Source organism: Phalacrocorax carbo, chromosome 1, assembly GCF_963921805.1.
Source record: "Phalacrocorax carbo chromosome 1, bPhaCar2.1, whole genome shotgun sequence".
NCBI classification, from domain to species: domain Eukaryota; kingdom Metazoa; phylum Chordata; class Aves; order Suliformes; family Phalacrocoracidae; genus Phalacrocorax; species Phalacrocorax carbo.
The window spans coordinates 193007409-193028688 of record NC_087513.1 but is presented as its reverse complement, the minus strand read 5'-3'; the positions used below and the strand labels follow the sequence as shown (position 1 = coordinate 193028688).

Below are 21280 nucleotides of genomic sequence, written 5' to 3'. Positions count from 1 at the left end.
TGATGCTAAATCTCAGAAAGTGGCTGAGCTCATTTACTCTCTTAACATAGTACCATGTCCTGCTGTTGCTATCAGAGGCAGTACTGGGCTGGATGGGCTGGTGATCTGACCCAGCAGAGCATCCCTTTTCTCCTTATATACTGTCCCTATATTTCAAGTGTGCCCAGTGGCTCATTTGGTAATAAACATCAAATGCATCTAGTGCGTTTGAGTATAAATCATATCCTAACACTCCTGAATAATTTTATGTTTCAAAATTTGTATATAAAATCTCTATTCTTTCTTCAGTATTTCTTTCCAACATCTCTGCTTTCTTACATCTCACTAGTATGAGGAAAGTGGGTTTTGATTGCTATAGATGGAGCCTTACTTTTTTCCCAAGGGCTCATTTCTACAGAGATTTTTTTCTTCCCAGTGAGACAGTAAGAATTTGCTTATGTGCCTCTTGCAGAGTATCTTAGCTCTTCTGTAAGAGCATTCATGTGCAAAAGAGCTTCCACTGAAAATCAAAGTTCAGTTAATGCAATTTTATCTCTTCTACTTCCTTCCCTCATGCCTTCCTGCCATTCTTCCTCCCTCCCTCCCTGCCTTCTTCCCTTTGTCTCAGCAAAATGTCTGGCTCTTCAAGCCCTTCAGATCCTGATTCAGACCAACCATTTGTTTTTCATTGGTGTTTGGGCAACTAGTTAATTTTTGAACTGCCAGCTGCTCGGCTTCCTGTAGCATCATCGATTGAACTATGAGTCCATGTAAGCTGTGTAATATATGACTTTCTTAATATCTGAAGCATCATCCTGATTTAATGTATCCTGTCTTAAATCCATTTTTTCAATATCCTTTGTACTACATACTCAGTAAAGGTTGTATTGGCATAACTGTGGCTAATGAAAACATTTTTCTCTAGGACAAAACGGCTGGACAGCTCTCTCACTACCTTATGCATGGTATGGGATCTCTCAAAACAAAAGATTGTTTTCCTGTTTGATTTTGATAAAAAATACGAAATTTCTCATGCGTTGTAGCATTAGGCTGTTTAAGCATGCATCTACAATAGCATTACAGTACAAATCAGGAGTGTGTGTGCAATGTGAATCTCCTAATTGCCTCCATTTGCTGTACTATGGTTCATAGCCTGAAGTGGTTTTGGAGTACCCGGCTGGATTGTTTTTGGATTATGGTTACCTGGAAACTGCTCTGCAGGAGCACACCTAGTGTAATCCAGCTGGTAATCGGCTTCTGGTCCGTAAGATACTGGGTCCTCAGCTCTGCTGTTTGCTAAAGTAGATGTAGGTAATATGGCTGGAAAAGAACCAGCTACGTATTATAATTTTATCAGGCACAGTTAATCACCTTTTACATCTAACAAGTCCAGAATACAGGTAAGCCAGCTGGCTGCTTACATGAGCTTGTACTGGTCTAGAAATCAAAGACAGTATTTTAAAAGAATCCAGTCACTGGATTTATTGCTCTTCCTGCCCTCCTGTATTTAAGTCTGAGATGCCTCTGATGTTGCCTAGGAGTGGGGCTGTAGCAAATACTGAGCTAGTTCACAAAATCTTTTATGGGTCTGAGAGCATTTTGATGGATGTCTTAATGGAAATCGGTTGAAAGTTTCTGTTATATCTGTATAGCTCTTTGGTCAATTACTTAGAAATGAGACATCCCTCCAAACTCTGTACTTTGAACTGCCCTCCTTTAAAGCAGACAGTATTTAAATGGTAGGCATCTGTCTTACTGTTAGATATTGACCTAATTACCATAACTGTAGATGGTCTCCTGACAACTGCTAACGTACCTCTGCTCATGGTAACTGTGAAGCAGAGCAGCGTTACTTTCTGGCGTATATATAGCGGGCCATAAGAGGATGAAATGATGCTGTTACAGGAAATACGTGAACTTGCATTTCTGTTGTTCTCGTACATTTTGATCTTAAAACTGGGACTTCTCCCAGAATAAGTTTTCTTTAAAATATTGAAAACATTATTGTACTCTGATACTGGGTATTTACATATTACCGTGTACCGGCAGAATTTCCAAAGACGTGGTTATATACAGGTGAATGCCAATCCCAGACAAATTGCTTAAAAAGTGTATCTGAAGCTGCGCGTTAACTGCTTTGTTAAGGTTTTAATTTCTCCTTGTGTTTCTGTATCTATATTTAAATGACCAAGGGAAAAAAAGAAAGTTTTCAGCCATATCTGGAATCAGTAGGAAAAAGAAAAGGTGGATATAGAGGCATTTCATTTTTATATTAGTAGTCCAATAATGTTTCTCATTAATGTATACAAATGTCTTGACATCATGGCTTTGTATTTTGTTCTAGAGAAATCTGAAGTTTAGTATTGCACTTTGAAATAGTAGGCAAAGGACAAATTTTATCAGTTTCCCCTCATGCCAGTTCCTTCAGCTCAGCCAGTGTTTTTTTTAAATATTTTGTTCTGCAGCAGTGTTAGCCAAAGTGAAAATAATCTTTTGTAGGTTTCTTATGTAAAGAAAGCTCAATATCAAAGTCACTGTCTCTTCTTCAAGAGACAACTATTTCGTCTCCAAAAGAGAATACATACAGAGAACTGGCAAAGAGCTTGTTAAGGAAGCCTGAAGTATGTTAACTTGTTCTTTTAAAAAATCAGATGCTAGGCCTCCAGAAGTGCTCATTACTCTGCCAGAGTAAAGTCTAAACCTAACTGTGTATGTTCAAAATTTGTCCAATTGACACAATATTTATGAATACCTCAGTCTGTTACTATGATGTTAATTCTGGTCAGAAAGTGTCTAGAACTATGGTGGTGAGAGCACAGAAGCTGAAACAAGGATTGCTGAAAGAAGAGTAGTCAATTAGCATTTGCAACTGTATGTATTAAGCAACGCATGCCTTTTCCTGTGTGAGTTAGACTAAACAATTACCCTGACAACACCCTTCCTTTTCTTTTGCTGTTTTCTCTTTTTTTTTTTTTAATTTTATTTTTATTTCTCTAAGGATTAGATAAAAACTGGTTTAGGTCTTTTACTGTGATTTCTTGATTGCTAAGGCTGAGATTCCAGTACATAGATGTAGTAAATCTGCCTATTCTGTATTACATTGTATAAAAGTACAGGATATACTTTCAAAAAGGAAACAACTGTAGGTGGTATTTTTATATCAACTTTATTAACATTTAGCTTCTCAGTAACTACGTTAAAACATTTATTCAATGTTACATCAGCCAAACTAGTTGCATTTCTTGTATACAAACAGGTGAAACCCAGCTTAATTTGTACAGATAATCAACAATATGAAGATGTGTTTATGAAGTAAGAATTAGATATCTAATTATAAGTTCTTTTTGTTTGTTGCAGTTTTCTGTTCTTCAAGATTCCAACTTTTAGCTCAAATGGTGCTTTTTATTATGTTTTCAGACTACAAGAATAAAGCAGGAAAACTTATTTGTATGCTTTTGAGTTAACACTCATCTCTGTAGTAGAGCAATTTTATATCTACCATTAAACATGCATTTAGAAACAGACATAAAGGGACTTATTTATACCTCAGAAGTGTATTTTCATGGTTTCAGCACACTTTGGATGGGGTTCTAAATGTGTTTCCCAAATCAAAGGAGATATAAATTGAATCCAGTTTAATCTGTGACTGCAGTAGAGCCAAAGCTCGTAGAAGAGACTGGATAAATACACATAAATCATCCTTGCCCCTGAAGAAATGCAAAGATTCAATTTTTTTTCCAACATAAATTGGATGCCCCATTTTGTCCCTCCATCTCTTGACTGAGGTCATCACTCTGTTACTGAAGTCTTTAAAAATGTGATACCCCAAGAGTTTCTCTTCCCCCAGTGAATCTCATTTCCCCATCTTTTCCTCCACTGGTATTTCTTTCTCCTCTTCTGGGTTCTGATTTGAACAGCTGCACTTTGTCTTGCTGGTGGCTGCTGAGCAGTGTGGTGATTCCTCAAAATCAATGTCTGACCAAAGTCTGCCTCCTACAGTGACTGCACCCCTATTGATGAGTTGTGCCCCTGCTGAGTAGCCGGCTTTAATTCCTCCTACAGTTTCCCAGATCTTCCTCGCATAGCCTAACATCGTGGAAGCATTGTATTAATTAAAACTTGTCAGTTAGCCTTATGGTTCTCTGTGCTGATGCAAAGATGGGCAAACAACTGAGTCATCAAGACCACTAGGTTATGAGTCATTCAGTTCTACTTGCCTTGTCCATCTACATGGTCCTATGGTTCACCGTGTTGTTGCTGGTGTAAGACTTCTGGATTGAAAATGTCTGGCTTAGGTCCTCTTGGTTTCCCTGAATCTTTCCAGGATGTTGGTGCAATCTTACATACTCTTCCACAGTATATGTCCTTCTCACAGTCATAACTTCATGCAATCACAAGGCTATCTCTTTAGAAGCCACTAGGTCTAAAAAAGCTGCACAGATAGACAAGCATGTGCCATTTGAGAAGCCTAGAGTATCCTGCCTTGCCTCCAGCTGCCAGGCCAAAAGACACAGGTTTCCCACAGGTCTTGTGTTTTATCTGCCTGTGCAGATGTCTTAATGATCCAGAACATCCCAAATGGTACTGGATGCCTCTGTTTAAGCAACTAACTCTTAGTTCACAAGTGGACATTAGCAATTCTGACATATAATGCCATGTGTCAGTATCTGGAGCTGCTTTCTGCTCCATAGCACTGGGATTCAGTTGCTTGAGCATAGATGTCTGCTGCCATCCATGTTGTGGAACGCTCATGACATTCTCACTGGCTCACAGATTTGACACAAGATTCACAGATGAGCCATACTCTTCTGTATTAGCAGAACTAGGTTAGGCAGGATCTCTCTCAGACCTAAGTTGGCATTAGCACTGGGATTCAGTTGCCTAGAAGTAGGCCTGTAATACCGTTTGGATAGAACCATACCACCACAGAGCTGGCTTTAAGCAAAAGGGAGGGAAAAAACCAACAAATCAGGCAATAGTTCTCTCCTCCTCTGATCACTGAGCAGTTTTGCAGCTATAAACAGACTCATGATCACCCAAAGCAGATCCCAATAAGTCATGGCTGCTGAGTCTATAGATAAAGTTCATATGCATCCTGTGGCTTGGTACTAGCAATAACAATACTGTATTTAACTGGGTTATAATACTGGGAAAAATCATTAGTCTCTGAACTGTGAGCTATCACTCCTGAATCTAGCAATGATGTTGTGAATCGTGCTATGGTTTCTGTGGATCAGGACCAAGCAGTGATTCTTCTTGGAGCTGTTAGCTCTTTCTTGCCTGGTACGGCCTCCTCATAAGCTCTATAGGTCTGAGGGTAGCCCACAGTTCTTTCTTCTAGGGTATAGCTGCTCCTCAACTTGCTCAGCACTTAATACTTTTCTGTTTGGTACAAATAATGAAGTATGAAAGTATAAGTAGGATTACAGCTACAGGATGTAGAGCCAAGTTCAAAATTCCTGCAGCTGAAGAGGACCACACAAGAGGGATTCCCATCAAGAATGACACCCTGCCTTCTCTTTTGCAGTTGTTTGTGAGTAATTTGTTTGCTATTGCAGTGCACGGTAATCATTGATTTTGGGCTTGTTTTACAACCAACTAGACTTCAGGTGTTGCAGATGAACAGTTTATTATCTGCAACAATCATGCAAAAGGTTGGACTAGATGATCCCTGAGGTCCCTTCCAACCTGACATTCTGTGATTCTGTGATTCTGTGAAAAGCTACTCCAAAAGCTACTGAATTAAAGTTAATTTAGTGTACAGTTTCAGTGATTTTTGCAACTTGAGAATTACTTGTAAAGGTGTGTAACTGGAATCACACCCTCCAGTCATTTCTATTACATGCACACAAACCAGAACATTTCCAGCAGGTTACACACAATGAAGTCGTTTGTAGTGATTGCTTTATATTGAGTATGCATGCAAACACAGCGGGATCTCACATAAACAGTTGCAAACTGATTAGAAAAAGAAGGAAGAATTCTATATTCACATCTGGTCAAACTGTAATCTAAACAGTTATCTGAAGATTGAAAACTGGTAACTTCATGTATGTATTGCTTATCCTAATGAGCTTCTTTTTGCATCCGTATAGAGGGCTGATTGGAACTTTCCATCTTATTCCATAGCCCATTGTCATTGATGCATAGCTTTAATCTCAGAATGATTAAATTTATTAGCCAAGGTTATAGCAGAGTAAACTCAGGTTATCATGTTGTGAGAGTCTGAGCTAGATTTGGGCATGAACAACCCAAATGTTTGGTTTGAAAAAAAGTCTTTGTAGACATCACCTCAAGTGAGTACCCTTCATTCTGGGTTGCATTTGCCTATATTACAGCACAGAGCTCTGATACAATAATTTTGTTTTGACCTTGCATAATGATGCTCAGCTCTGCCCTGTGCACACACATGAGTCTTGTATGCCATTGTCTGCCTGACAGCCTGAAGTTTTTGCAGTTATTAAACCATGTTGATACTTCATATCATTATTTTTGTTTGATCCTCATTCATGTGGAGCTCCTGTGTTGTATGATCTCTGACAGCTTGTAGTATGTTGGTTGCATATACATTAACTGACTTTATAATTCCTGTGCCAACTATGTAGGACCGAACACCTCCATAATACTCATTGGTACCCTTCACTGGAGGAATTCTTCTAATTCCTTCTTTTCTGTTGCTGCTTAGTTGCTTGTTTCTCAGAGGAACTCAGAGTGGGAAAAGCTATCCACCAGCGCATTCATCCAGAAACACCTTCTGAAGCCATTTTGGTGGGTAACACCCAGTCAAACCACCACTGCCATGGTGTTCTCATACCTCTGATTGTCATTACCTTGTAGTGGTGTACCTGGGCACTGCAGCAAGTTACTGTTTTGTTGTGAGGTTGATAAAGGACCTGTCAATTTATATTTGCAACCATGGAACTGTTATCTTTGGATGCTGAAAAGGGAGAGGGTCTAGGTTATCTGGTAGAAAGGTTTACTGTAGTACATATTAAATAATTCTGTAGTGATTGCTTGATGTCTTCTCCCAGAGGGGGCTACTTTTCTATTGTTCTAGCCTCTTCAAAGTGACTTTTCTTGTGAACAAATTGGATGAGATCCCCATGGTATGCTCTGGGGACCAGTTGTTGTAGTTCATTCTTCTGCTGAGCCCACACTACTCTTTGATACTCTTAAATACGTTGAGCTTGGTAATTATGTGTTTCACCCACTCTGTAATTTCTGGGTCACCATGTGAAGTCTCCCAGGAGCACCACCTGCGCTTTCTCATTCAGAGTGAACTGACTGACTTTCCTTGGTTTTGACACGGCCTCTACTGCTCCTGGTGGGGTAACAAAGTGCAAATAAAGTGGCGATGCTAGAACAGCATCCCCAGTGTGGCTACCCATGCCGGCCTTTATGTTGAAGAGGTCAGGTTTTGTCCTGATCTCCACTCCCATTGCTGCACCTTTTTTAACAGCTTGGTTAAAGGCTTCATCATATCTGCAAACATTAATATAAAATCCTGGGGAAAAATAAACAAAGCCAGAAGAGATCTGAGCTTGTGCAGACTTGTAGATCAAGGAGCTTCCTATTAATTTTGCTTGCTGTTGATAAGGTGATTAGTCTACTCCTAAATATTTCACTCTTTCCTGTACCGCTTGACCTGTTCATCAGTTCATTTAGAATTGTGCTCCCAAGTTCTGGCTGTGGGTTAATAGATCATGGATGGGTGATGAGTGCATATAAAGGGGTACTGCTTCCCTGTAAATAGAGGGAGAAATAATTCCCAGCCTTGCCCTGATAACAAAATCACAAACACAGCATATGCTAAATCTGTAATGCCAAACTCCAGCATTTTTGCTACAACAGGTGTGGTTTATGGTGTGACAGAATTCATTGCTCAACCATTAGCCAGTAAATTCTGCTGTCTGCTTTTATGATAGGCCAGATTGGAGCATCATAAATGCCTGATCTTCATGCAATTATTTGTTGCTCCAATAAGCTTTTCTCTATGGTTTGGGCATATTTTTACTGCTTCTGTGGCTGATGGTCAGGACTCATAAACACTTTGTCATGAATACTCCTGCAAACCAGTTTTTGGTGGGGGACTGTAATTGGGGAAGAGCCTCTACCCATTCATTTCTAACTGCACTTCTGGGGCTTTTAGGGCAGCACATTTATGTACCTCAGGAATAATTTCTGACTGCTAGTCTGTCGGCCTTTCCCAACTCTGCACACATGGATTTGCTAAATCCAGTATCAGTTGATGTTCTTGGAATAATGGTATGACAGGGATTTCTTGCTGTCTTTCTCTTGGGAAACTCTCAACATGAAGTTGCACACAAAATGTTCCAGTACATCTCCAGGAGCAGACACATACTTCAGTTGGATCAGTTGATGAAGGTGTCCCTGCTCATTGAAGGAGGGTTGGACTAGTTGACCTGTAGGGGCGCCTTCCAACCCAAACTGTTCTATGATTCTATGATGATTCTATGAATTTATTTTGAATCTGCTGTTGTGCTCAGGATAAGATTCGGGGTTAATCATTAACACCAGAGCACAGGGCTTCTACTCTGGTTGCTTTAAATGCAAGGATATATTACCCAGGTAATGAGTAACCTGGGTTCTTTATTCTATAATTTTCATCGAAAATTACAGGTTGTCTTCAAGATCTTTCCAAGCCGGGTTGTTGGTCTAGCTAGTTAGATTAGGTGAAGCAAGCTGAAATATTTTTGTCATTTCCTTGTCCATCAGGCACACATATTGATGATGGCCTTGAGTCTTATTTGTGTTTAGTTCTGTCTCTTGCAAAGAAAATTTTTCTTTCTAACACACTATTTTAATTACGTGTCGTTGGCCTTTTTTGTTTGTTTAACTTTTGCTAACTGCTCTGAGACTTTTCCAAAGCAATTCTCTTCATGTGCTTCCACTAAACCATCAGAAACACATTCTTTCTCCCTGTGAAACACCTGGGTTAGCAATCATAGTTCCACAGTATGTAGAACAAGCATTTCCAAATGCTATATTGAGGAGGTAAATATGCATAGATGGATGTTTGCCTTACCTGTGTGCATCTACCAGAAAAACAGGTGATTTACATTAGTTACCTCTTCCAGAATTTTTACCCTTAAAGGTACTGCAAATGTTTGCCTTTTATATGTTTATTTAGTTCTGTATTTAACCAAAAATATTTTCTTTTTTAAACTGATGTCATTAAAGAGTATATATGTTACTGTGGTTGTTCTTCTCACTATGACTTTTGAGAGCAACAGGCTTATCTGTCTTCTCTTTTGGCTCTGCTTTAGTGTGGGGGAGCATCATGAGTTCGGCAGCCTTTGGCTTCTGAAGCTCTGTTCTGCAGTTTGAGAGCTTCCTGCAGGCAGTCTTCTACTCCTTCCTCAGTTGTTTTGTTTCCCTCTCCATCCTGTTTGTACAAACCTTCATGAAACCAAAGGTTTTGAGCCGTAATGGATGCCTTCTCACCAGTACTGTTACAAATACTGTCTTTTCCAGTTTTTAGCATCCATTTAGTCTCAGTGCCCTGACTGGGCATTATTTTATCAGTTTTATGTATTCTACATATATATTTGGTATATTTTATATATTTGATATATTTGATATATTTGATATATTAGTTTTACATGAGTTTTATGACAGTTTTATATGCTTACCTTTTTTGCTCACTACTGTTTCTAGCACTGTGTTACTTTTTCTCCACGTGTGACTTAAAATCCATTAATGTTCCTTTGCTTTTCAGGCTAATAATGTATTCAGTTGCCACAACCTTTACCCCTGTTCCCATTAAGGGTTCCTCCAAAGTCATGGTGCTGTTTTTCATCCTCCTTGTTCAGCATATTTGTCTGATGATTATCAACTCTTGCAAAGTGGTATTGTTGTCTTGGTCTGTGCTGTTTATTACACCCTGTGCGGTTCCATGCGCTTGGGTTTGTGGATTACAACTAAGTTCTCTGTGTATTTTTCCCATTTATCTTTTTTGTGGTATTTTGTGTACTTGAGTATGTCAACAGGACTGGCCAGTCCTTGAAGAGGTTCGTGCTCTGATAGAGGGTTTTGCAGGTCAGTCTCAGTTCTGGATCTTTTTTAAGTTTATGCAGCTCCAGCACACCCAAGACAATTTTGATAGCAATGATTATATCTTGGTCTTCCCCTAAGTACTGCCTGAGCATTGTGTCCCAGATTCCAGTCAGAGTCAAGTCTTTTATCGGGAACTATTTTAGCTCCCTTCAGTACTGCAAGATTGTCTCTCAGCTTTAAATCACTCAAACTGCTCTGTACTTTTATCTTCTTTTTGTACTCTGTTTAAGAATCTCTTATATCTTTAATATTCACATGGGTCACAACATTCTGTGGACTATTTTTGTGCAGTTCCATAATTAATCTTTTATGTCAGAGGTAATGGAAAATGATTAAACACATCAAGTGTCTCAGAAGCACTTGTTGTCAGAAGTAAAGCTATTTTTATCTCATCTCCCATTGCTTCTCAAAGTCAAATGCCGCTTAATTCTTTTCCAGATGACCTTTATATTTTCAGAGACTGTTACATCTCGGGAGACTTCAAACTGCTTTCCCAGCCCACTTGTCTTTCAGTGCTTTAGTTTATTTGTACAGGATGTCGACTCCAGTGGTTGTGCCAGCCTGCCTGTGTGGTGAGCGGAGGGTAACAGGCACTTTTCATCTCACTCTCCTCTGGGTATTAAAATTCACCTCTGGGTGAATTGTGGCTTAGAATTTTCACCTTTGCTGTGCAGGCGAATTGCTCAGATGCAGGTGGTGACAAAATGAGGTGAGATGAGTCCCCCTGCTGAAGGTGTAAACCTGTGTTTGCACAGCCTCCCATGGTGACGGTGGGATTTGCAGAGTGCATTGCGCAGTCCAGCTGCCTTCCCTTTGGCTGCGATACCACAGTGTACCTGCTGAGCAAGTGGCCTTTCAAGGCAGGGTGAGAGAGCCTTAACTCAGGGCTTGTGCCATAATAGCTAGGCTTTCTGTACTTCAAATGAGAGGTCTCCTACAGCAGTCACCTGATACAATAAGATCAAGGGGGTTTTATTTCCTTCTGTCACATCGGGGTCACTTTGTGTCTCTCCCCTGCATATCTATCTATCATAATGTTAACTTATGCTTATACATACAGTATGTTAAAGTACAAGCCTTCCCAGACATTCATCTGCTATAAAATTAAAAATCAAAGTGTGAAAATAACTCTTACCTGCTTCCTTGTCTTTTGGGGTTCTGGTTTTTTCCTTCTGCTAATATTATTGGTGTACCTGCAATGCATCTGGGTGCCTACAGCTTAGCTTTGCGCTTTCAGGTTACCTTCTTTTTATTCTCATGCTAGCAAAGCTCCTCTGTTTTGCCTGTGATGGGGAGAAATGTTTTTTATCTAGCTGCTGTGCTTTCAGACAAGTATTTAATGCCATCTTCAGTGGTTTTTCTGTAGAGGTGAGTATCATACTGAACAGAGGTGTTGTTCTGGAGTTAATACACTGCTCTACAACTTAAGGTACTGGTTTAATTTTTCTGCTATGCATGTCATAATATCTCTATTCCCAATTCTTAAAATAGGAATGGTATTGCTTCCTGCCTTAGGTGTGGCAGGCATAAATTAATTCATATTCATGAGGCATCAGCACAAAACTGTAGTTCAGGTGTGTGATCAATACTTAAAGCTATAATTGTAGCAAATTTTATATTAAGTGGTTACAGACTGAAAAATGTTCACTTGGTGTTCTATGTACCATTTACAAGCCTAATTCTGTTCCCAGGTTGTTGGGATTGGTCAAAAATACCAAATTTATTGAATCAATCATCTGTGGTAATGTTGGCTATCAGACTGTATAAGAAAATTAGAAAAATACATATTTGGGAACGAATTACAGAGGAAAAATGAAGTTGCTACATGACTAACATACAATCTATAGCAAAGTCTTCTGCTTTATACGTGAAGATATTATCTAACCAGTTTTGAGATATACCTTAAGTAATTTTTAAATACCTGTGTCTGTTACTTAGTGTTAAGAATATAATTTGCCTGTGAAAGAGAACATTTGCCCAAAGGCTCTGTGGGTAAAGCCTGCTTGACTTTGGATCTAAGGGTGAATCATTACAGGAAATGTGACATCCTTTGTTGTAGTTTTTGATTAAAATACTTGCTTTTGATGATACAGGAGAAAAACACGTATTTTTCCCCTTCTTGGTACAAGGCACATTCTGACTAATCATATACTAGACGTACCATGTCATTCCACTTATTATATAAATTTCAGAAGGGCTTTTGATGTAGGACTGAATAATGACGTTTTTGTTGGAGGTACATTGGCCTGGTTTCTCATAATCAAAAAGCTTTTGCCCATCTTTTCCAGTTAAACTTTTCTCTTTGTATTGCTAAATAAATTTCAGTACACTTTCCTATTCAGTTTCATTAACATGCAAATAGAGAGTTAATACAGGATGGTTCATCTGAGTGTGGAGAGGAGGTTATTTGTGCAGTTTATTTGTGAAATGCATGGTATTCTTATTGGTTGAGAAGACACACAACTTAAAATTGAGACAACTTGTTCTAGAGGAATGAACACAAATTATGGAATCATGATGTTCCTAATTAGAATTCTTGATTTGCTCTCATGAAGGTTATGCGTCATGATAGATGTAAGTACTGAGAACTTGCAGAATGATACGTATCAGTGCCAGTCTCAGGAAGGTCTTAAGAATCTTGGGCAGGAATTTAGGTGAGTAGTCAGGCAAACGAATGTGTGCTTATTACTAAATTGTCTTTACCTACTGATTCTTGGACTGTCTAGATCTGTCCTGCAGTAGAGTAGGACATGACTGTGTCAGCTTATGAAGCCTGTTTGCCTGTGTGGAATTATTTCTGCTATCTCTGCAGGAATTTGGACTTTGTAGGACTAGCCCACACTATGGCATTGCAGGGAGCTTTTCTGCTTTGGAAATGTGTTTGACACTTCATCAAGGCTGTATTCTGGCATTATTGACTGACTCACGCAGGGATGTCTTTAAGGCTGATATAACATGATCAATATCAGAGTTTCACAAGTTGAGTACAGGTATAGTGTGGCCCAAATAGGTATATCGGGTAGGAAAGTCAGGGAAAGAAGACAATATCAACATGAAAACAGGACTGTGCTGGAACCTGAAACCTGAGTGAAGTACAGACATACAAACGGATTTAGCTAAAGACAAGCTACATCTTGTCACTTTTTTTCATTTTCATGGTGATATAAAACCTCATGATTTTCATAGTGATGTAAGCATTTGAAGGGATTAAGTAAATGCTGTTTAAAAGATCTCCTAACAATCAGTTCCTGAAAAATAGACACTTGTAAGCACAGAGAGCCCCCATCCTAATTCACAGCTTTCCCAATACCAGCTTAGCTCAATTCTCAGCAGGTTCAAGAATGTAGGGTAGTATCCCCGAGAAAGGTATCAGCTAAGTGTTTGGTATCGAACAATATTTGTGCTACTCTCTGAAAGCAAGTAATAATGACAAGCTTACCCAAATTTGGCAGCCTAGAAACAAGCACACAGGTTTTAGCAGTTATTTCTGCTCATAACACATCAGTGACTGCACAACTCTTCCTAGAGCCAGTTTGTAACCAGCCTTATTTAGTAAGGTTTTCCAGCCAAGCCAAGTGATCTGTCAGCACTGCACATCTGTCTGAACTAACAAGGAGCAAAGTAAGACCCCTCAGCACCTTGTAAAACCAGGGACATGGAGTCACCAAGCACTGAAGTGCAGATTGCCTTGATCTTAATCCTAGTCAGCTGTGAACTAAAAATAGGTACCAGCAGGTAAGTCACTGAGATCAGGAAGTAAGATTTCCAATAAATATAAGGGACATGATGGTATGTTGGTTCCTATGTGTTTTCTCTGTACGTGATCTGGGGGGTTAAACTCCAGTTATAGGTAATAGACATCTAGGAGGTTGTCCCAGCAAAGGTATAGTGTCATTTGAGCTACCCTAGGATATTCTGCCTGGCCTCCAGTTGGTGTTCTGGAAGACCAAGGTGTCCTATTGGGTCCTGAATCATGTCTGACAGCCTCATTCAGGTAAGGCATCTCAAAAAGGTCTGGGCACCTACATTAAATCCTACTGCTAATCCATACAGTTATTGGGACCTAGGTAGTGGTCCTGCTGAATATGACAATATGGCTGGTGTACTGTAGTGGGGAATCACTCACTAGACTCCATTAAGTAGATTGACTTTGAGTGGGTTCCTGTTAGCTCGGTATAAGCAGGGGGCTTCCCTGGCTATTTAGGGCATCTGCATGGAAATGGCAGATGTGACATAGGCTTGTTCTGGAACGGTAACCACATGGCACCGTTGAGGCAGCTGAGTGGAGCCTGAGATCTCCATTGCCTGTAGTGGGAGCTTGGGCATCTAGCTCATATATGGACTGTGAAGTATAAAGTGTCATGAGCTCAAAATAAGTCCCACCCTAGGAGTGGGATTCATTTGTCTGACGATAGGTATAGGCACAAATTATCATTTGACACATCCTATATTGTCCCAGGTGTTTCTGTGGGGCTGAGAGATGTGACTTAAGGTTTATGTAAGACTCGGAGCTTTCCAAAACTGCAGTTAGAGGCTGGAGACTCTGTAGTCACTAAAACTGCATTAGACACCTGATTTTAGGCAAATGAATTCTGTCCCAGGTTTCCGTAGAGACTCTGCTCTGCCACTTGGCTTCTTCCAGCATTATTTCTGTGCGTTTTTGAACTACTTCATTAATCTGTGTCCACAGAGCCCAGGGACTTTGATGCACTATTTTCTATGTTTAGCTGTTTTTTCATGGAAATAGTATCATTCCGCTTCATGCACACTCCAGGGGGCAGATATTTAAGTGAGCTGCTTCTTGACTGCTTTCATCTGTCTGTAGAACATGTCTAAACTAAAGAGGTTTTGTCCATCATCAGTGGAGGGAGATGGACTCCCAAAACGTGACTCACCCTGCATATCTTAAGACACCAGTCTTCTCATCTTCTATAGAGGCAGGCTAGATGACCTGCTTAGAAGGCAAAGTTGAATGAGATAATCCCACATTGTTACACTTCCTATCTTTTCATTGCAATGAGGCAGTGAACAGCACCTCCTTGTCTGTGGAGAGTGGGACTCCTTCTTGCTTCATGGTAGAATCGAGGCTACTAAAATGCTGGCAGATCTCTCTCCACTGATAGGAGTAGCTGCCTACTCCTCTGGCCGAGAGTTATGGGGCAAGTCATCCATAGTCCTTGAGGTTCTCTGTGGGTGGGCAGTGTACTTGCAAGTGCAGATGACAGAGATGAAATTGGGTGTTTGAGAATGTGCATGGTGGTATCTTAACATTTGAGACAGGAAATATAGAGATGAGTCAGGTCCAACAGAGGAAGAATATGTGGCACCTTTATGAGGGAAAATTTGGGTATACAAATTTGAGTTGTAAGTGATGGCACTTTTCTTCCCAATGGTATTTTAAAAATCATATTTAAAGCATTGGGTGTGTAGTGTTTTGGTCAGGGTGTGTAACGTCTTTTGTTCTTTCATCAGCATAATGGAGCTTCAGCGTGAAGTAAAATTAAGTCTGTGCTTAGGTCAGCTCTCATTTTTGACACGAGACTTTGAAGTGGTTACTATATTTAGTTTCTCACTAGCATCAAAATCCATTGTATTAATATAGACAGATGGTAGGACTGCATCACATTTATCTGAGCTATTGATGTATTATAAATGAGAGCATGTACGTTGAAGTTTGCAACTGAGAGCTTGATTCAGATACATGCACATAGGTGTGTACTGTGATTCACAGTTTGCAATACTGTTCTCTGGGTTTTGGTGACCACTCGAAAAGGGCATGGGTCTAGTCTCATATAGAGTTGGTGTCAGATCTGTGCAGATGTTTTATATATGCCATGACGACTCAAAAGGCAGCAGGTTTCTGTATGGGGGCAGCTGAACTGAGCCTTGGTTATTGATCTTACCTGTAGTTGTCCTTCACTTCTAATTGCTTTTGTCCCAGCAGTGAGAATTAAAATTCTGCAAGAACAGTAGAATGGTAGAATTCATTATTTTTCCTGGGTAATTAACAGTGTCTATGTCAAAAATTATTAATAACTGTAATTGCTTAATGTTCCTAGTAATGCTGGCAACTGGAAATCATTGTGGGTCAAAGCTTGAATGGTAAGAGTGTATGAAAAAGCAACTATGAACAGCAGCTCTCAATACATTAATGATAAAATTTGCTAACATAGCAACTGCATGGAGTAGAATTATAAAGCTTTCTATATGGCTTTATATTCCAGGGAGGGCTAAAAATGTGTGTGACATTTTGATTAATAATCTGTCATATATTCATCACACCTGTGACTTTGTATGACAGGAACGGAGGTTTGTGTCATCACAGCGCATATGAACAAATACCAACTGATAAGTCCCAGAATACAAATGTAAACTGGGAATAGTTATTAGGCTTTTTCTAATTAATAGATCTCATATTTTTTATCTTTTTATCAATTAACTAGAAAAAATCATTACAATTTCTACTAATGTCTAGATGACAAAAAGATGGGATGCTGATTCACAGAGCAGTCAAAATTCTTTGATAAGGCAGGTGCAAATTAAAAATACGGTTTAGATGGTAAAGGGCTCTGGAGATGTGGTAGTTTAGATGAGCACATGCTCACAGTGTAATGCTATGGCCACATAAGCAGAAATAGTGTGTTGAATTGTCTCCGGTTTTACTGCTGTCCGGACTACCACTGGCATATTATGTCCAGTTCTGCCTCTGCATTTTAAGATGGATGATGACAAACTGGAAGAGAGGAAGACAGTGAGAATGGTTAGAGGGCTTGAAACTATGCCTAAATATAATGCGAGGCTCCAGGAACTTAATCTATTTAACTTTCAAAGGGAACATCAAGAGACACTTTCAACTTGGTCTGTAAGATCTCAGAAAAGAAATTTGATAGAAAAGACCTCCTCACAGTAACAGATGAAATTATACCAACCCAAGTGGTTGAAATATGATGCTAGCAAATTTTAATAAAACAAATTAAATTGAATTACTCAAATAATTTTTCAGGCGCTGTGGTAAATTGTTTTTCACCAGACTTTTTAAAATCCACATTGGTAGTTTTTCCTGTATTGTGTGTTCTGGTTCAAAGACGAGGAAGTTCAAGGGTGTTTTTTTTGTCTTGTATTGTTTTGAGAGATTTTGGCGGTTCTTAAAAATAGACCTTCCTTCTTTATATATCTGTAAATCTACAGATGAAGTGATATTCCGATAATGAAAACATACTTTGAAACACGTTTAGTTAAATGCATTTTCATTTTTGTAAAGAGTGGAAGTATGTCTGAACTCAATAACAGAAGTTAATAAAGGTGTCTATCTACCACAGGTGTGTTCAGTGCCTGGAATAGTATCTCATGGAAAACTGAGATGCTGTTTTCCCAAACCAACTAGAGATTTCTAGTTGGTATATGGTATTAATATGGTATTTATTTAGGAGTTGTAAACTGCTGGTGAATGAATAAGTCTGAGCCCTGAAATGCAGTGTTTATGTGGTTACTACATGACACTGGGCATCAGTACTTGAGACTGTTACTTAAAATGGAATTTCAGATGCATTAATTACAGTGTTTCTTTTCAACAGGCCCATGCTAAAGTCTGGCATCTCTACAATGACCATTTTCGTCCAACTCAAAGAGGAAAAGTGTCCATCGCCCTTAGCTCCCACTGGATAAAACCTCAACGTATGACTGAAAAAAACATACAAGAATGTCAAAAATCCCTTGATTTTGTGCTTGGCTGGTTTGCTAAGCCCATATTTATTGATGGTGACTATCCAGAGAGCATGAGGAGCAACCTCTCATCTCTGTTGCCTGAATTCAGTGAAGTTGAGAAGAAGTATATCAAGGGAACAGCAGACTTTTTTGCTCTTTCTTTTGGAGCTACCCTGAGTTTCCAGCTCTTGGACTCCCACATGAAATTCCAGCAGCTGGAATCAATAAGCCTGAGGCAGCTCCTTTACTGGATAAGCAGTGAATATAACAACCCCCAAATATTCATTGTGGAGAACAGCTGGTTTGTTTCTGGTAGCACCAAGAGAGATGATGCCAAATATATTTACTATCTCAAAAAGTTCATTGTGGAAACTTTAAAAGGTAGGACTGAGATTGTATTAATATGTGCTTGACAAAATAATAATGCCTACAGAGACATGTTAAAGAACCAGGCTGAAAACTAATTTTAGTCTTTAACATTACTCTTGGCACTTCTGAAATGAGGCTCCAAATCCCTTTCCTGGGTTTGTTCTCTTCAGCTCTTGAAGACCCTTAATACCTGCAGATAACATTTGGTGAGTTTGATGCTGCTGTCTTTGAAGTCATTAGGAAAATTTCTACTGTCTGATGGGAGGAAGTGAAAAACGTGTGAACTATACTCTCAATGGACTTAGAGAAATTTGCTGTGTTACTTTTTAATACTTTTTTTCTGTATCTTAGATTTATGAATGCGTATGTACAAAATGTAAGAATATATACGTGGGAAGGTAAATATTATGCCATAGGAGTTCCTCTGAAGAAAACATAAGGCTGAAAGAATACATTTTTAAATGAAAAATTGGAAGTTTTTCATTCTGCATCTCAGTGTTGCTCATGCACAAATTTTACATTGGTACAGCTCTGGACATCGATCACAATAATCCGAATTTACATCTGTTTAAGGAGAGCAAATGTTTGAGGTTGTGTAGTCTAAGCTATTTAAATTGTTAACCTATTATTTTTTCCAAAGACTAAGAAAAATAAACTACCTTATGAGAGTTATTTTCTATTTTCCCATTTCCTTGTGGCAAAACAGATTTTTCAATCCTAGTAGTCACCAATGAGTTGTTTGGGTTCCCATTTCCACTTTCATTGTCTTTTAATTTCTTAATTTATAATTTAATAATCAATTTAGTTGTCTACAGTTTACTGTTCTGGTTTTAAAAACAGTATTATTGTAGCTATTAGTTCAGATGAGATAGCCGTTGTGTTACATTGCCATTTTCATACAGGTGATGAGCAAAAATGGCTTTCATTTTATCCTCAGCACTCATGAAGGTGCAGAGAAGTCCTGTGTTTGTTTCATCTGCTATTCCAGAATCCTAATTATGACAGATAAATTAAAAGATGAATAAATACATGAGCGAGTGCATCCAAAATGGGAGGAATGAAATGTAAAACAGTTACTATTACAAGTACAGTATTACATGTTTGCATTAAGTCAGATGAAGAGCTGTAAGGGGTCATATTCCCACTGCCTACATTTCTGCTTAAATTGCTGGACATACGTACAGGGATCTGCCTTTTAATCACAGCTGGCTGGAAACAGTCTCAATTTACAGAGTTTCTTTCCTTTTAATGTGCCACTCAATAAATAATAATAACAGCAACAACAGTAGTCTTGACATATTAAGTTAAGAATATGAACACTTAGCTAAACTTTTTACAGAAAAAAAAAAAGCAGAGACAGACTGAATCTGCAGATGCTGACCTTCAGCATCATTATGATGAAAATTATTGCACCCAACTCTTCCGCCCATTAGAATATGCAAAAAAGTTCTCTGTGCAATAGCTAGGGGAATTTAGTTGAGAAGGATTCACAAAAGGCATCATGTGGGCAGTCTTGTTGGACAAATTTAAAGAGCGAAGGCAAAGACACGTTATCTATCTTGGAGACTTAGGACATGTCTATCCAGTGCAGTAAAGCACTGTAATGTAGAAATTCGTGAGCTAGTTACACCAAATTCACTCCAGCAGTCACAGGGCAATAAAATAGCATTGGAGCTATAGCACTGAGAAGCAAGGATAATTAATGTAGACCCAGGGCCACATAAATGTGTTTTTGCTGTGTCCTAGATCTGGCCAGTACCATTGCCTGATTGTGTGTGTGCACTGGTTCAGGCAAAACTGCTTGTTTCTATTTCTACGTTAACAAGTAAGTGCAGCCCTGTCAGACCAAGCCTGTAGAGTAAAAAGAGTTGGTGCTGAGGGCCTGGCGTCCACACCGTGTGCATTCCTAAAGCCCATTTCTGGATTCATTTCACCCCAAAGGGTCCTAGGTCATGCATGCTGAGACCAGGCTGTGATGTGAATTGAAGTGTGATAAGGAGGGAGATTTGCTCAAAAGTGTGCTGATTTCGGTGAAGTGCTGATGTAGATGCCCATTCTGGCACTGCATGCCGCAGACAAGCTCTATACACGGTTGTGGTTTTTTTGGCTCTGGGAAAGGGTCTCTTTATTTGGGATTCACAGTCCTAAATCTGTTTACTGTTTACTATTATTGATATTATTTTTTTTTCCCAAATACCTTTTAAGGTTGAATAGGGTAAATAGACCTGCAATATAAAGTAGTTAAATATTAATTAGAGCTGCTAATTGGTTGGAGATGGGTGAGTATCTAATCACTTATTCTAGGGTCATATTCACTTCCCTGCTCTGTCTCTGGTGCAACAAATAAATTGATTGTTCTTCGTAAAGCGGAGCATGTTGACCAGGAGGGCATGCAAGCTCCTCTGTGCCGTGCTGACTAGCCAACGGGTTAAATCGTTATCTGGGGAGCTAGCAGGTCTGAATTCAAAGTGTTAAGGAGAACGGGAACAGCTAGGCCCCTGACGGGTCAGGACCAAGCTGTTCTCAGGTATGTCCAGAGGCAAAAAATAGATCCTTGGGCACCTTCCACATGGAAGCAGGAGCTCGGGCTTCACACACCTCACCTTCATGCTCTGGGGTTGGATAGCAGCTGAGCAGAGGGTTTTAAGGATCCGTATCTGGTGCTCACGGGTCTGCCAGTTTTCCTTGCATTATTTCTATACTACTGAGCTAAACAGAGCGTGAGTTGAACTGCTGTTTAATTTTTAACCCACTTCTGGCAGAGTTCTGGCCTGCACAGTATCACACTTCTAGGCATGCTGTGGGGGATTGCTCAGGTCAGGAGTTATTTCCAGTAGGTAGTATGGACAAGGCCACTTAGTTTTAGAAGCAAGGACAGTTTCAGCTGGCCTGGCTTGCACACCAACAGACATAAAAAAGAGGGGAGATAGACAAAAGAAAAAGAAAAAAACAGACGATAGTTTTCGTCGTGGTTTTTCAGTAACATGCAATTTGTGTGTGATAGTATGTTTGAGATTTCCAAACTTTCTGAAACTTCCGAAAAATGTTTCAAGTTGCTTCTTTCATAGGTGACACTTAAAAGTGAATGCATTTTTAAAGAGGGATTTGAGGAGAGTTTTTATGAGTTGCTCAGGAAATGTGGGAGTGCTGT

The 21280-nt window shown here is 39.3% G+C and overlaps 1 protein-coding gene across 1 annotated transcript in view; it reads left to right on the top strand.

Moving 5' to 3' along the window:
* KL (klotho) overlaps positions 1 to 21280 on the top strand; it is a 51971-nt gene that overhangs the window by 17740 nt on the left and 12951 nt on the right. Inside the window, exon 2 of the mRNA XM_009506871.2 lies at positions 17631 to 18141. Coding sequence (XP_009505166.2) covers positions 17631 to 18141 — 511 coding nt within the window. The remainder of the gene's footprint in view (positions 1 to 17630; positions 18142 to 21280) is intronic.